This window comes from Strix uralensis, chromosome 2, assembly GCF_047716275.1.
Source record: "Strix uralensis isolate ZFMK-TIS-50842 chromosome 2, bStrUra1, whole genome shotgun sequence".
Classification (NCBI taxonomy): Eukaryota; Metazoa; Chordata; class Aves; order Strigiformes; family Strigidae; genus Strix; species Strix uralensis.
This window is the reverse complement of record NC_133973.1, coordinates 111,420,285-111,437,034: the sequence shown is the minus strand read 5'-3', so window position 1 is coordinate 111,437,034 and position 16,750 is coordinate 111,420,285. Positions and strand designations below refer to the sequence as shown.

The 16,750-nt window shown below is 36.9% G+C and overlaps 1 protein-coding gene across 12 annotated transcripts in view; it reads left to right on the top strand.

Annotated features, from left to right (window-relative positions):
- NBEA (neurobeachin) overlaps nt 1-16,046 on the top strand; it is a 514,855-nt gene extending 498,809 nt beyond the window's left edge. For all 12 annotated transcript variants that reach the window (XM_074859829.1, XM_074859824.1, XM_074859821.1 and 9 more), the window contains 4 exons: nt 7,608-7,709; nt 11,064-11,260; nt 11,984-12,135; nt 14,259-16,046. In XM_074859829.1, the coding sequence (XP_074715930.1) occupies nt 7,608-7,709; nt 11,064-11,260; nt 11,984-12,135; nt 14,259-14,349 (542 nt within the window). In that variant the 3' untranslated portion in view covers nt 14,350-16,046. The remainder of the gene's footprint in view (nt 1-7,607; nt 7,710-11,063; nt 11,261-11,983; nt 12,136-14,258) is intronic.
- Nucleotides 16,047-16,750: the final 704 nt, after the last annotated feature.

The window sequence follows — 16,750 nt, the reverse complement described above, 5'->3', positions numbered from 1 at the left end:
ATTGTCAGAACAAACCCCTTACCGATTCTGCTAAAATTTCTAGAATTCATGAGTTCGATAAAATCTTTACTAAACAACATGGATGTCAATAACGTAACTTGTCAGACCTGTGTAGAGCCTTTTGCTGAAATACGTGTGTAAGCATGTGCTCAGAGGGTGACCTCAGCTGTGTCTGTGGGAAATACAGAACCAGCTTTGGTTTAAAGAGGAGAATGGAGAAAAACTGTGTCTTGGATTAGTCTTCCAAGTGTCTTGAAAACTAGCCTATGAGAGCATGATGATCTTCATTTTATAACTTTAAAATAATTTTTCCAATCAATGTGTTTATTAAGTTATCACTTTTATTCTACAATAAGTATCAAAAAGGAGTTTCTGGTTCAGTTTGCACTTGTCACAGTGTCTTGACACTTCTCACAATTGCTGTGAAAAGAATGAATTTTTACCAGATTTTAAATACAATGTTTTCCAAGGAGTAGCTTTAAAAATAGCTTGTAAAAAATCTTTCTGGCTAGAATGTTTGTCCAGGAAGTGGGAGACTAAGTTCTTGGCCTCCAGAGACTGAGGCAATTCAAACCTGCATTCCCACATACACAAGCATATGCTGACTATCAGGCTATAAATTAATGTGGGAGGGGCCCTGTGTGAACCTCCAGCTTTGGTGGAAAGCAAAATTCTTTTCTCTGCTCTTGTTTATGCATCTTCTGTGACATGATGATTGGATAGAAATAGAGATAAATCAAGAAACCAGGAACCAAAACTGCGTACCTTCAACAGCAGTATGTAGGGCAAATCTTCTCCCTACTCATACTTTCCCTGGTCCAACAAAAATTGGTTTCATGGCTATGCAATGGCTAAGCTCTGATAGCAGTGATAGAAATTGTCTTTATCCAGCCTAGACTAGAGGCTGGTGCCTGGGGATGCTCCTGGAAAGTGTGAGATGTGGCATTAATTCATTTAGGCTGAAGGGGCAGTTGAATGCAGGTTTTTATGTACGTTTGAGCCTCCCCTTATTTCTTTATCCTTGCTTAGGTAAGTACCACCTTTGAGAAAAACACTGACCTGAATGAAGGTTAGTCATCTTGCCAGGGTCAGATACCTAGTTTCTAAGCCAAAATTGCCCATCTGAAATAGGTGATCTGAATCTGCACCTTATTAAGTTGATGACCACGTTATATAAATCAGCTGCAGTTGAGAGAACAGTGAAAGGAATCTGTTTTCTTTTAGGAAGACACGGCACATGCAAAAGACATAGTTTGCTTATTTTAATTCTTTGAAGTGATCTGGCAAATGTAAATCTTTACAGTTCTAAGAGACTGAATAGAAAAATTATTGAGATGGAGTTTGACAATCTGTGTTTTGATTTTTTTTCTCTTATGATATATTGAGATTTGTTTTAACTGAGCGCTAATTTGTATACAAATTTCTTCTCACATAGCAACTGTATTAGTCATCACAAAAAGGAGCAAAGAGAGTACATGATATTCCCTGGAGTTCAACATGTATCGTTATAGTTGTTTTATATTTTATGATTGCTTTATTGAATGTCTCTTTCAAACAAGTGACTTCGAAAATGAGAATTATCTCTGAGTCTTTGAACAGATACCAAAGTGGATGATAGAATTGCAGAAAAGTGAGGGACAGATGCTTTCATCTGAAACAGACACAAATTCAGAAACTAATTTGGAAGTGATAAAAATTAATTTGCACACTTTAATTGGAACCAGACTCCTGCATGAAAGAAAGGAAGAGTAGGCAGCTTGTGCTAAAAGCTGATTGAATTTTTTGTCAGGTAAGTATGTTGGACTTGGCCGCTTATCCTCTTGAGCCTCTCTGTGCAATATATTACATTCACCCTCTGACTGGTGTTCTTTAAAAGGATCAATGCTATTCCTGTTTTGTCCCTAGAGCCTGAAATTTCATTGATCTTGGGACTTGACATTTCTTATTACCTATTGTAGCTTCCAAGAGGATGGTCACACGAGGTGTGAGAGTTAACCCTGCTTTTTCTAACAGGAACTGTCCTGACCATTGGAAAATATTGTGTCTATCAGCCCTAAGCTGGGTTTGTTTAACATTATAACATAATCCTCAGAGGTGCTAACAATTCATCCTATCCCAGTGAGTATATTCTGTATATGCCTGAAAGGGAGGGTAAGCGCTACCGTGAAGAATCTTTGTCAGGTTAACCTGCACTTTTTTTAAGGTCTGTCATGAAGTATACCTTTATGTATTCCTTTTACATAACATAATTTTGAAACAATTTCAAATTGTGAACATCACAGTTTTTACGAGTTTATGTCTTGAAAGAGTAGTTATATTCTGAACTCAGAATATTCACTTATTCTTTTATATCCCTCTACATTTTAATACCCTATAAAATGCCCTAGTTTAACCTTGAAAAGGCAGCAGTTTAGAAATAGCCGCCAGTGTGATCTGTACAAAGTGGACTGAACAGCCGTGTGAAGGTCCTGCGGAAGCACGTTGGCACACATGCAATCTGCTTTGCTTGTTTAAAGAGTTATTATGGTACTTGTATGTTTGTGCAATTTAGGTATTAATTTTTAAAATACAGTATCTTAGCACTGTTCTGCCAGAGTAGAAGCTCTTTGAAAACTAGTGTATAATTTTTACTGGCACCATCTCTACTCTCGTAGCCAAAGACATCTCTCTCCTAAGGCTGCTACAGAAAGGTAAATGAGCCAATAATACACCTGAACTAATGCAGTTACATCTAGCATTTTATCAACAGATGTCTGTGCCTATGCTTTGTTGCTTGGAACTGTACAGTGCAGGGTGGTTCAGCAGCTTGCCAAAGTTCCCAAAGCAATTTAGTGGAAGAAATAGGAAGAGAAGCAGCAAATCCTTACTCTCCTTTCCTCCACTGTAATTTTCCTTTTGGGGTCTGGATAGGTACAAGGTACCTGAAAGTCTACTCATCTGGGTGAATTGTTTGTAGATATGTACAAGGCTGCTCACATTCCTCAGCAAATAAACCAGTTCTGCTGGAGGTGACAATATTTTTAATATATGGATATATTTCTGTAGGCAATCTTTCTTTTACAACCGTTGCTCCCTCATGTTGTGGACATTGTTAATGGCTATGTCCTATTTTGAAATATTCCTATTTATTGGTCACAACCTTATCTTTTCATCAAACTCCAAGATATTTTTTTCGGGCAGGAAAAATTCAAGGTTATTGCATTTCACTTCTATGAAAGCCACTATGATATTTTTTTCTGATGAGTATCCCCTCAAAAGTGCTAATAGTAAAGTAAATAGTAAAGTAAACTATTTTCAACAAATAATTCAGCTATAGCCTTGTACTTGCATCCATCAAAGTCAAAGATGAAATGGAAGCTGAGATTTGCCTCATGTTTCTTTATACAGAAGACTCCTAGATGTGTCCCCATAGCAATCTCTACATAATTCCTGGAAAAGAACAATGTGAGAGAAATAGTAATCCTGTCTGTTCTCTTTATTTTCTTCTTTTTTTTCCTTACAATGCGAGAACATCATTTGTTCCAGAAGAACATTACAATAGTATTAAGCATTATACTTTTCAGAGAGAAGGGAAGATGTATTTTATTTTAGGCTTTGTAGAAAAACTTATTTGTTTGGAAATACAGCAGATTATTATTTTTTTTCCTTCTGCCCTCTAGTAAATTGGTTCAAAGGTGCTCCTTTGGGGAAATTACATGGAGTTTACAGTGATGGTATCTCAGTTCATAGGTAGGATTTTTTCACCTGCAATTCCCTCAGAGTTTCAGCCTTTGACCTCTGGCTGCATCTATCAGTAGTGATGTGACAGTGACAGAATATTTTGCTAGATTTTGAATGATTCCTGGAGTTCACAAATTCTGTCCTTAGCAATAAAATGTAATATGATTGAGGTTCTCTTCCCCATGCCACAGCTTTTCCTGTAGAAAGTATCACTGAATAATTTTTTTTGTTTGAGCCCTAAGGGGAAAAATCCTATTTTCAATTACTGTCGGACTGTTACTCCAAATAATGATATTCTGTTATTAATTTGTATTTATTGAAAAGCAGGACTCAAAGATCTATGTTTCAGGGCAGTTGTTTCTTATAAGCATTTTCCTTTATAAATGAAGTCAATGAAATATGCTCTTTTTTCATATTCTGACATTTTACAGTTTCATGATATTATAGTGTTTTCCTACGAAACACTGAGGAAACTCCTTTTGAAAATTACATTATTTCTTTTCCATTAAAAAATTTCTAACTATCTAATAATTTCAGTCATTCACCCTTGCAGTCTGATGACATGACTGTATACACCTCTGTAATCAGAGCTTAAGGCAGGATGAACATTGAGCATAATTCCTCTCTCTTCCAGGGCGACAAACAGGAAAAAAAAAAAAAAAAAAAAGTAAAAAAAAAAAGTGGGAAATTCTGAATTTAGTTGAATAGCATTTTTTTTTCACTTTTCTGCTATGCACTTGGAGAAGAGAAAACCTCAAAAGGAGATCAGGTTCTCAGCAGCAACACTGATGAGGAAATGATAAAAATCTAAATCTCAAAATACAGCTAGTATTTGATGAGATACACAAATCATCTTTCTCTGTTTCTTCCAACATCCATCCTTTCCTAGCAGTAAAGCCCAGTTTTCATTTCACATCTTCAGTTTCCAGGCCAGAAAGATTCTTTTCTTTCAGGCTAGGTTAAAGATTGGGAAAATAGGATTTATTGGGGTAGCTGTTTTCATTAGAGCTAGGAAATTGTTAATGTGTCTGTACAATGCAATGATAAAACCAGGTAGATTGACTCCCTGTACTATTGGGTCCAAAACTGAAGTCTGTAAATCCATGGTTCTCAGCTGGTTCAGAAAGATAGTATAATATGTGGAATTATTATTAAAATTTTGATGACAGGAGACATTAGGGTTTGACAAGAAATACTGTAGATTCATGCTAAATTTTCAAGTATTGTTACATACAGTTCTGGCTACTGAAATTTAAGAAAGAACTTGGAGTTAGACAGACACAGAAATGTGTTTCTACAATGACTAAAAAATGGCAAGCCTGTCACTGCAAAGGAGTTTGTAAGAGTTTGGTTTGTTTAACAGAGTCAAGAGGAAAGTCCGAGAGGGCTGATTTATTCTGTAAGTACATCAGTGGGGAAAACACAAGAGAGGGAAAAGACCTGAAGCTAAAGGACAGTGCTAACACAAGAACAAAGAGATACAAGGTAGACAGGAATAAATTCAGACTGAAAATCACAATATTTCTCCTTGAGAATAACAAAGGTCTGGAACATTGTTCCAAGTCACATACCCAGATAGCCATTTCATTAATTTATGAACAGGTTTATATGATGTGAGTGTTTGCAATAAAAAAGACTAAATTCATTGACACACAAAAGTCTATTCAAGCCTCCATTCCTAAAGCATATCTTTCAGAAATTCATGCGATATTGCTCAGGTAGTTCCCTTTTTAATCTGTTTTAGTGTTTAACTGTTCTTCCAGTTAGGAAACTGCATTTTATTGCAGAGTTGAAAAGTGTGCAGTCATTCACCCATTGGACCTTGCTGTGCCATTAGCTGCAAGATAAATTTCTGGGCTATTGGACATCTTTTATGACTGTGACTCCCAGCTATGGTGGTCAAGTCACTGCTTTGCTGCCTGTGCAGTGAAGAGAGAAAACACTTCAAACACTGTGCAGCCTCCTCTTATTCTCTGTATCAGTTGTGACCCTCCTTTAAGCTTATTTCTGTAAATGTGGGTACAAGACTTTAATCTTTCTGGTCTACAGTGGCAAGATAGGTCTTGATTCCTATTTCCTATTCTAGAGTATTGCATTGAAAGTTAATGCTGAGGGACTTTTCCTTTCTCGCTCCATAAATCCTTCTCTGTCTCACTGCCTTCCAGAACAGAATCTCCTCTCCAGTGAGCAGAGCTTGTGCTTGTCCAGGAGCATCAACCTTCCACCTGGCTTCATTCAGAATAAATAAAATAAACAAAACACATTTTACTACCTTTTTATTTAACTAGGCAGCGCAGAGAATGTTATAATAATGACTTTCTCCATTATCTTTGTACCAGTTCTATGTACACGCATATCTTACCAGCAAAGATTTTTATATTATCCTGTAGACACCATTATTGGTTAGTATTCAATCAAGAATCAATTCCCAGCTCCTTACTGGACACCCTAATTTCCAATGTCCTAGCATAGTAGATACCTTTCTATGGACAAAAAATTTTAAGCTCTGTCATTGAACCAGCTTCTGTGTTGTCCATAGTCAGTTCCATATAAACCAGGTTTAAATAAAAACATTGTATTACTAAGACAAATATCTTGAAAAAAATACATGGAGGCCATTTTAACATAGCCATCTTTATCAACTATACCTGTCATCCTGTCAAAAACAGATAAGAAGCTCACTTGACAAGACTACCATTCCAGTACAACATGGTGACTGGCATTAATGAGATTTTTTCTTCCGATTCTTTGTTGACAGAACTGTGGATTAACCATTTTGTTATTCTGCATAGGATTAATGTTACAGTAATTCATCTGCAGTTCCCTAGATCATTTCTTTTATCCCTTTTAATATTTGAAGTACACTGGCAGAACTCCAGTCCTTTGGAATATCCCAATTTTCTATATTTCATTTCTGCAAAGTAAATATAACCAGATTAAATATGTGTTATCAAGCAAATTGCTAACTTTTAGCAAGTTAGTCTCTGCCTGGCAAAGCAGTATCAAATACTGAGCAATTCCTTACTGCATATAAGAGTTTCACTGTTAAGATGTCAGCATCTGTTATTCTTAGAAACAACAGAAAAGTTGCTATTTGTCTCATAAACACTCCACAAATACCCACTTGTTTGAACCCAAAATAAAATACATTTATCTCCTGAATGTAAAAGATAAGTATTTAGGGAGTAGTCTATCCTACTCTTTAATAAATTAAATGTGTTGAAAAAGGCACAGGTATCCATAGTGATATATATAAAATTATGTATATCCATAACCATTTTTAGGTATAATTTTAATCTATAAGCATTCAATGTGTTTCTGAATCAATAATGTCTGTGCAACATTAATATCTTTCTAGTACAGTGCTGTTCCTCCTCTCTTCTATCCCCAGTTTCATGAAACAAATTACAATCATTAATATAGGAACATCCTCAACTCATGCTATTCTTTAGCATCCTAGCAGAAGTCGAGACATGTATGTTCAATAGCAGACTTTTACATTACAGTGCTTTTAATACCACCACGCTTTGTGTTCTTTATCTGAAATACACATTTTCAGTATTTTTAGGTCATAAACCAGTGATGTAGTTATCATTTGTGTATTGTAAACAGCATGTAGTCCATAATTTCTAAAACAAAAAAGTTTGCTTTTTGTTAATGTATGAATTAATGCATTGAGATGCTGTGCTTATGAAACTTTATGATATCTGAATGTATTTTACTCAGAAACCTAAGTATGAGATATTTAAGCACACTGCACCTCTCTTTGATGCTTCCTCGTTTAAGGCAAATTACAGCAAAGTTCCTTTGTTGATGAAACAGGTGTGGTTTGGCATTCCTCTGTTGTTTCCTTTTTTTGTTTTTCTTCTTGTGTGTTTTTTTAACAGGTGATTATCCAGCTCCTCGTGCTGTTCTAACTGGTCATGACCATGAAGTTGTCTGCGTGTCAGTCTGTGCAGAGCTGGGACTCGTTATCAGTGGTGCTAAAGGTCAGAAATGTTTTTATGATTTAACTCTTAACATTTTTAGAGCCTTTTTTAGTTGTACTTCTCAGTCTTCCCTCAAGCCACATATACTTTAATTATCTAAAGTCTCCTCTACTAAGGTGTATAATTCTGGGGGTATCTGCAGCAGCTTACTCTAAACGCTATTACTTACTATCTGGACTTACAAGGTTTAGACACAAATTAAGTTGATCATTCCTTCTAACTGCTAGCCTGTGCTACTATTCCCCCCAGCTCTGGAAGAGAATTTGATAAAAATTTATACAATAACACAATTTTGAAGAAACCTGTTGATAGAGACCTGTATTTAAGGGAGGCCCAGCTCCAAGTTCTCCACCCTGATCTTACTGAATGGCAGTTTGTAGAACTGATGTCAGTGTCCTCAACAAGGCAAGCAGAGTCAGTTTGCTTGGGTTTGGATCTGTGGACAGCATTTCATCCAGTAGTTGTTTTTTTTTTGTAGTGGACTCCAAATAATGAGGAGTTTGCAGGTTTGTTGTTACCTCTCTTCTATTAAACAGAGCCATCTGTTCACTCTTTCTCCCTGTTACTTATCTGTGGAATCCAAGTATCCAACAATTGCTAACACAAATATTCAAAGTAGCTTTCCAAACCTGCAGCAGTCTCCTGTGTAACTGGTAATCGATGTAAATAAAGCACCCACCTCAATGACTGTTTGCTTCATCTTTCTTTACTCTGTTTCTCCTGCATTTGGTCCATTTCACTTGTTCTGCCCACCTTCTCCTTTTCCCCTTAATTCCATGTCCACTCTTCTTCCCCCACTGCCTTCTCTCATTCAGCTTATTTTCTTAATTTGGCAAACTGCATATCTTTTTCCCTTTTCCTTTCTTATTTGCCTCCCCCTCCTCCCCTTTCTCTCTTACTTTCTTTTGTGCTACATTATCTCTTCTCCTCTCTTATTTCCTTTCTTTACATTACCCTTGTCCTTCCTTAAGGTTCTTCTTCCTTATATATCTTCCTATCTCATTTCTAATCCATTCCTACATCCACATCCAGCTACTTGCTTTCTCTGTCTACAGTGATGTCTGTTTTATTCATCCCCATGGATATTCTTGTACTCATTTTTTAAAAGTTTGCTTCTTCTGAGGGTAAGAAGGATGTGATGCTTGTTCTGCCCGCTTTTGCTCACAGCTGAGCTCCTGGGTTATGGTCTTTTATACTGCCTCGGAGCTCAACATTTATTTTCAAAACTGAGTGTGAAACTTTTGAGTAAAGGCATTTTTACCAGGAAATCCTAATGGGTCATTAACTCTCATAATGACATAGTACATAACAGTTGTAGGCAAAGTCAAGACATTTATGAAAAAAATCTACAGTGATGCTGAACCTAAAGTTTTTTCTTGCAGCACTGCTATTTCTTACCTTTTAAGGCAGCTTTATACACTCTTACTGACATAATAGTGTGCCCTTTCCAACTATATTTTTTGCAAATTTCCTCTTATTAAAATAGCTGGAATCTGTACTCAGTTATCTTCTGCTTCACTAAGTATATAATGCTCTGGTAACTTACATATTTTTAGAGGTAAAGGCTGCTGGAGGATGAAAGACTTTTACATGAAATCCAGAATATGTTTGTAACTGATCAAGAGAACTGGAGGCTCAGTCTGTCCCCTGAGTTACTCTTCTCATATTCTTTCTCTTCAAACTCTAGTCCATATATAAATGCAGACAGAAAATCCCTTTTTTATTGCTGGTTTCCAGCAGATGCCTGTTTTAAAGCTTCTTCTTCAGTTTCTGACCTTTCCACTCCCTTTCCAGCTTCTTAGATTGTATTTCATGGCAGTGCTGTGTTGCTCTGCCATCCTGCCTGAGCTCTGCCTGTGCTCCCTCGTGGGGACGCTGTCCCTCCGGAGCTGGCTGTGGCACTGTGATAACACATGCAGCACTCGAGAATCTGCTGAGGCAGGGAGACACCACATGCAGGACTCCTCTGAGAAAAATCCTGTGCGTCAGGTTGATGTTTGCACGTTCTTATCCAACAAACACAAAAAAGAGCGGTTGGTCTCTATGTCTTTACAGTAACATCCTACATCAGATTTTCTTTGTGCCTTTTCATGTCCATGACCACTTGGCTATGAAGGCATTACACTTTTCTTTTGAAAAATCTAACACGGTAATTATTCTAAAGGTGGAAGAATCATTTCTTATAACATTCTGGCACTTCAGTATTTCCAGAGCTGAAACTCAAGTATTTGAGGAAATAATTCCATTGAAGTCGTATCCCGTGGTCCCAGTCAGGCTTGAGGTCTCTCTGCATAAGTCTTTATGCAAATACAGATAAAAACCTGTACCAGAGGGCCCACAGACGAATGCACTGATGCTGTGATTCATTCTACCTGGGCAAACCCAGCTGCTGTGTGAATTTCAGAGAAGTTAGAAGGACTTAACATGAGGTGGCTGAGTCTGCCAGTATGAATTTACTTTCAGGGTCATGAGCCAGTTGTATAAGGAAGAGATTACTGTGCTGTCCAGGAGTATCCTATGATTCATAAAAGAAAAAATTTAGTATTTACCGTGACTCATTACATTTATCACAGAAGAGACTTTTTTCTTAGTAGGAATACAGATCTCACTTTCACAAGAGCTTTTCTCATAGGTCTGGAAATGGAAATAGCCTAGTTTTGTGTCTTAAAATGTACATTGTAGATTTCATACTTGGTTTTTTCTTTCATCAGTATTAATAAAAAGACATTAAAATCTTGTATTAAAATCTCTCTGAAGTAAATGCAGATATAGTGTGGACTCCTAAAAGCTCTTATAGTCCAGATAGCTTAGTAACTCTGTTGACTGTCGGTTGACTCCCATTGCTAAAACAATTTGGGACTGAAATCTCTGCATATAACATATTCATTGGGGGAAAGGACCTACAGGAACTGCCATTGTCTATAGGAGAAATATGCAGTGATACGATTATATGCCCTCTGGGAGTTGCTCCTACTAGTCACTGGTAGGGCCCCATCTGTTTAATGTGAACAGGCAGGCTAAAGAGAGTTCATGCTGTTGGAGGAAGGCAGTAAGGCTGAGGCTTCTGAATGCTTGGAAGGAGGAAAGAATATTTTAGAAAACAGATCGATGACAACTCCTACCAGTTTAAGTAAATAATAAACTTCCACTTTTATGCATGTTGTATCTATTTTCTTAATATGCTTGCATTTCCTTTTCTGTTGCATATTTTAAATTCTTTAAGCAGACATTGCATCTTCTTGTATCTATGCAGGACTAATGTGATATAAATGTGTATTATGCATTGCCTTTGTACACAGCATATATGTTTTGTATAAGCAGCAAATGTATGATATATTATGTTTTCATGTACAGAAGGTCCTTGTCTGGTACACACAATTACTGGAGATTTGCTGAGAGCCCTGGAAGGAACAGAAAACTGCTTGTATCCTCGCTTAATTTCAGTATCTAGTGAAGGTCACTGCATCATCTACTATGAACGAGGACGGTTCAGCAATTTCAGCATTAATGGCAAACTCTTAGCTCAGATGGAGATCAATGATTCAACCAGGGTAAATCTAAATGCAAACAAACATTTGTTGTGTCTCACCCTGATTTATTAAAATAAATTGAATATATTTGCCATGTAGTTTAAAGGAAATCACATATGTAAAATTGCCGCCTCCTGGTTAAGTCATATTCAAACACAGATCCTCTCGTCTCCATCTCCAAATGCAAAAATGCACTTGAGCTTTTCCAGAATAAATAAGAACAAATTGTTTATGATCCCACACGATTCCTGGAATTTTTGTTTGGAATTAAATTTTAGTGGGAAATGTGTCTTTAAAACAAAATGCTCTGAAAAGAGTCCATTCTTCATTTATTAGCCAAGACATGAATTCGTGCCTTCAGGGCTCTGCTCTGTCACTATCACTTGAAGCAGCATTAGGAATGCAGATTGCTGCTCTGCTTTAGGTGTTAGTGATGGCACCAAGTATTGTAAGACAAACATTGAAATGTTATGCGCTGAACTCAAGTCTTGGAAGATTCAGTTAAAGAGCTTTTTGGTTATATATCATGTTTAAAAGCACAAAATTGCTTTATTTAAAATCTGGAAGTTCAAAATTTGTTGGTTTATTTTCTGATTGGGGAGAAATAGGAGTGGGAGCCTTTTTCTTCAAATTTAAAGTGGGCAGAGCTAAAGAAATGCTTACAAGTTGATTAAATTTTTGTAGTATTAACCCATTTCCATAAAAGCTAACTGTGTGCTTGGGTTTTGTCTTTTTCTCCTGAAGGCCATCCTCCTGAGCAGCGATGGGCAGAACCTGGTGACAGGGGGAGACAATGGTGTAGTGGAAGTATGGCAGGCCTGTGACTTCAAGCAGCTCTATATTTACCCTGGCTGTGATGCTGGCATAAGAGCTATGGATCTGTCTCATGATCAGAGGTGAGTTTGTCATTAATATTTGTATGCAAATGGTAGAATTACACAAAGTATATATATCAATGAACTTTAAGGTATGAATTTATGATATGCAGTCATTAACAGGATATGGTACAGAACCATTACCCCAGTTGTTATCTTGCTGATTTATCCGACTCAGCATTTTTTCTGATCCTTGACCCTCATAGCGCTATTACTTAACATTAAGGCGAGATCTTATATCACTGAAGTCAGTAAGCCAGAGACTCAGTTAGCAAAATATGAGTAAAATTGCATTAACTTAAGAACATAGGAATAGTCAGACTGGATTGGAGTGCAGTAGTGCATACTAACCAATGTCTTAAAACCAATTACAAAAGTTTGTGGTACATTTCTGATTTTCAGCTGTGTAGAACTTCTTGGGGTTGCATCTAGACTATAATGTGTAATATTATCAGTGGATCTATCCACAAGGAATGAGTGTGGTCCTTTTCTTTGACCTTGAGCAATGGAGATGCAGTGTACAAGCCTAGATTTTTGTAGTCATTGCTGTGGCACTAAAATGCACAGTGTAAATGTAGAAGATATATGAAACTGGTCCCTCAGTCTTCTATTGTAATGTGATTATAATGTAAGCCTATATGTGCATTTATACAGGGTTATGAGTGGATTTGCTGTTTACATCATGGATCAGTCTTGTATTTCTTTTTAATATACAAACTCATGACATGCAAAGAATTCATAGGATATTAGAACAATCATACAGCATTAATTTCAGTTTATTTTTCTTACACTTTTCAGCATTCCTATGCTATATACCCATTTTGTAAAGCAACAAAACCACCTATAAACAAAATACGTACCTAATTTACTCATGTATGAGTAGATGACTTGAAACAAGTTTTTCATCTCAAACTTAGTCTAATTGAAACTAACTTACTAGAAGAGACCTATTCGCTTCTGGGGTTTTGCCAATTTATGCATACAGTACTGTGCTCTGTTTGAAGAGATTTATTTACACTGCAAAAAATTTCAGCTTGCCTGTTTTCTCTATCCCTTATTGTAATACCAGTCTGGGAAGCCCCAACTGTGCAAAGTGCTTTAAGTACCTGCTCAGCTTTAGTCACATAATTAAGCAGAGAATGGCTTATGTATGGTTTGATAGAAGTGGTGATTAAATCCAATTTTAAAACTCAGCTACCAGAAGTAGAGGATATGTGATAACTGGAAAATCACGTCAACTATTGCCACCAGAACAACACAAATATGGGGCTACATTTCAACATGAAGCTTTTTAGGAGTACCAAGGTGTGATCAGCTTGTGATTAAGGGAGCAGTTCAGTTGTCTTTGCAGAGGCATCTCATTCTGTCTGGGAGGCCCAAGGATATCCAGCAGATCCCAACTGCAGCCCCAAGTGCAGAGGTCCTGTGTCCCAGCTGCCAGTCAGCATAGGCATGTCAGCCAAACTGGGGCACTTCCAGTGGCACAAGGTGCCCAAAATTAGGCAGCTGGGTTCTACAACACCCGAAGGAAGGTGTTTTGACATAGACAACTTCATGTGAGCTACAGGAAGAAGACCCTGTAATAATTTACTTGCTACAGACTGTGGAGTCTAGAGGACAATCACCCTAAAGTACATGCCCAGTGACCTGTAGAGAGTTGGTCTTAGACTGCACTGAGGGTACTGGTTAGGGCCTAATTCAGTTGCCTACACATAGCCAGTGAGTACTGTTTGAGATGACTCAGAGGTCTGAGATACATACCTGGGGTAGCACATATGACAAAGGACCTAGTGAAGACCCACTCCCTTCTGGAGAAGCAGCTGGAGGCTAGGCAAGATATGCGAGACCATGATGCTTTTACCTATGTGAAGGCAACTGAATGGACTTCTAGATCGCCCTTGACTATATGGGAACATGGAAATTTGGCTCATATGTCAGCACCTAAATGTAATGTCTCCATCACAAACTGAATCCCATCACAAACTGAATCCCCCCCGCCCCCCCCCCCCCCCCCCCATGAGCTTAATCTTCAGACAGTGTTGCAAAAAGTGCCTTGTTCTTTTAGATTTTTTACCGTTTATGGTAACCCATTGCTTGAAAAGGTAAAAGAGGATTAACAGGACCATCTTTCCTATCTTTTTCAGAACTCTGATTACTGGCATGGCTTCTGGCAGCATTGTAGCTTTTAATATAGATTTTAATCGGTGGCATTATGAACATCAGAACAGATATTGAAGCGGAATGAAGAACTGAAAGCCCAGGTAGAGCTGAGAGCACAAGTGCTGCAATGAAAGGTGTAGTCTCTGGTGGAAAACCACGTCTGCATTGACCTCCGTTGTACATTCCATTACACCCAGCAATAGCTGTACATTGTAGTCAGCAACCATTTTTCTTTGTGTGTTTTTTCACAACTGAACACCAGCTGCTGAAAAGCAAGCTTGTATCATGTAAATTATATGAATTAGGAAATGTTTTGGTAATTATTTCATATATCTTTGTTTATTGAGAAAAGGTAGTAGGATGCGCCACAAAAGACTTTTGAAAATTCTGGGGAACCTTGTGTCCAGTTATTTCAATGTTTAGGCTTTGAACCTAACATGCATCCCATCTCCAGCCTCTTTTCAAGCTGAGATAAAAAAAAATACGTTTGATACTTTGTACATCAGATGCACATCTTAACTTTAAAGGGATACTTTTGTAAAAGTAAAACCTTGTATAAAGAACAAAACTGTTTCTTAATTTTATTGTGGAGTTACAACTTGCATGTACTTTAAACCTGATGTCTTGAAGGAACAGGTGCATTCACACAAATCAAACTGGAGATCTGCCTAAGGGTACAGCTTGTGTTAAAGGGTTGAATTTGGGCGCAAACAGTAATTTTGACATTTCCACCAACGTGTTTTTCACTTTTTGAATCTAAACTTTACCCCTCTTAAGTGGAGTTCTGCTCATGAAGCATTTGGATAAAAAGCCATCATTTGCCATATTTATACTTTATACAATAGAAATTAAATTCTTCCCTTTTAAATTCAAAGGCTAGACAGAAAGGGAGCAAAGAGGGAAGTTCAGTTTAATGCTTTGTAATGCTTAATGACTCCCAATACAGACAAAGTGCTATACTTCTGGATTATTAACATTTGGCATATAAATCATGGGCAAGAGAGCCCCCAGTGTTTTTTTCACTTATTTTTCCTCTGAGCAGCTTGGTTTATTTGACAGCCTTAGCTTCATTGTAAAGGTGACTGAGGTTATTCTTTTTGGTTCTTCTGAAAATCTTACCTGAAGCCACTCAGACTAAGGCACTTCATGTTTTACAATACTGTAATGATAACTATTGGAATAATTTTCTGCACATTGTACTGATCAAATTACACACCCAGGGGTATATACACTTTAATTCATGTTTCTTCTTTGTATATTTGGTGACTGTATTGTCATAGATGTACATATTGTGTCGGTAGGGCTATGAGGCATGTAACAGGAATGTAATTTTCTCAGAATTTACACTCACTTGCAGTCATTTATTTAAAAAGATAATGGATTCTTTGTATTGGCACTTTGCACCAGAAACATATCATTATTTATTGATGTGATTACTTATTTGTTATCCACCTTGTATTAGTAAGTTTAGCACTGAATTTCCTTCTTCATTGTTGTTTGTATTTATAAGATTCTGAAATCATGGGGATCAACGTAATGATTAAGTTATTCATCACCCGTCTGTAAGCAATATCTTGAGTTTGTAGCTTAGAATTGGGAGACTATTGAACATCTGGAAGACAAGTTCATTTCATCTTGAGATCATGGTGAAATATTTTGGATATATAAATTCCTTAAGCTATTGTAACCATGTTTTATTGCAAAGATGTAAAATATGCCAGATGTGTGTGAGTTGGAAATCAAAAAGAAAAATAAAATATGCAAAGAATTCAGTGATTGTTTTTCATTTCAATGAACTTTTCATCAAAACATTCACATTATCATTAGGAACAAACAATTATTTTAAGAAATCCTCTCTTATATGCTATATATATGCCAAAAATTATGCATGCCTGGGTGGTTGTATTTACTGGGGTCTCAGGAAATAAAATGGAGGTTACAGAGTGTGTTTTGCAACTCTTTTGATTGTCAGTACATGAAAAGAAGCTACTAAAGATACTTTGATCAGCAGAAGTGAAAAATCAAAGCCTTTAAGGGATATTTAGGGTCCTTGTGAACAGGCAATAATCTTGTATAGTAAACCTCGCAAAAGCAAAGATCTGATGAGAGCCATTTTGAGTATCTCTCAATATGTGATAAGATGAAATTAATTTCATCTTATTTTGGGCATTGAAAGTTAGATATCTACACTCCTTTCATAGCAGAACAAAACAGGTGGGATAAATTGCCTTTTGGAAATGCTGAGGTCCCTACAAAGATTATAGCAAGTGAGTAGAGATTGGTAGTTATCTAAATGTCAGATGTCTACTTTAAGGTTGTAATGGTAAGCAAAATACTTTCCTCATAATTAGAAAACTCCTGACTGACTAAAAAGCAGAATAACAACCAACACTTCAATTTGTTGCCCCACTCATTGCCTTTCCATTTAGAAGGATTGTACTTTAAACAATTATCAGAATGAACTAAAACCAATATT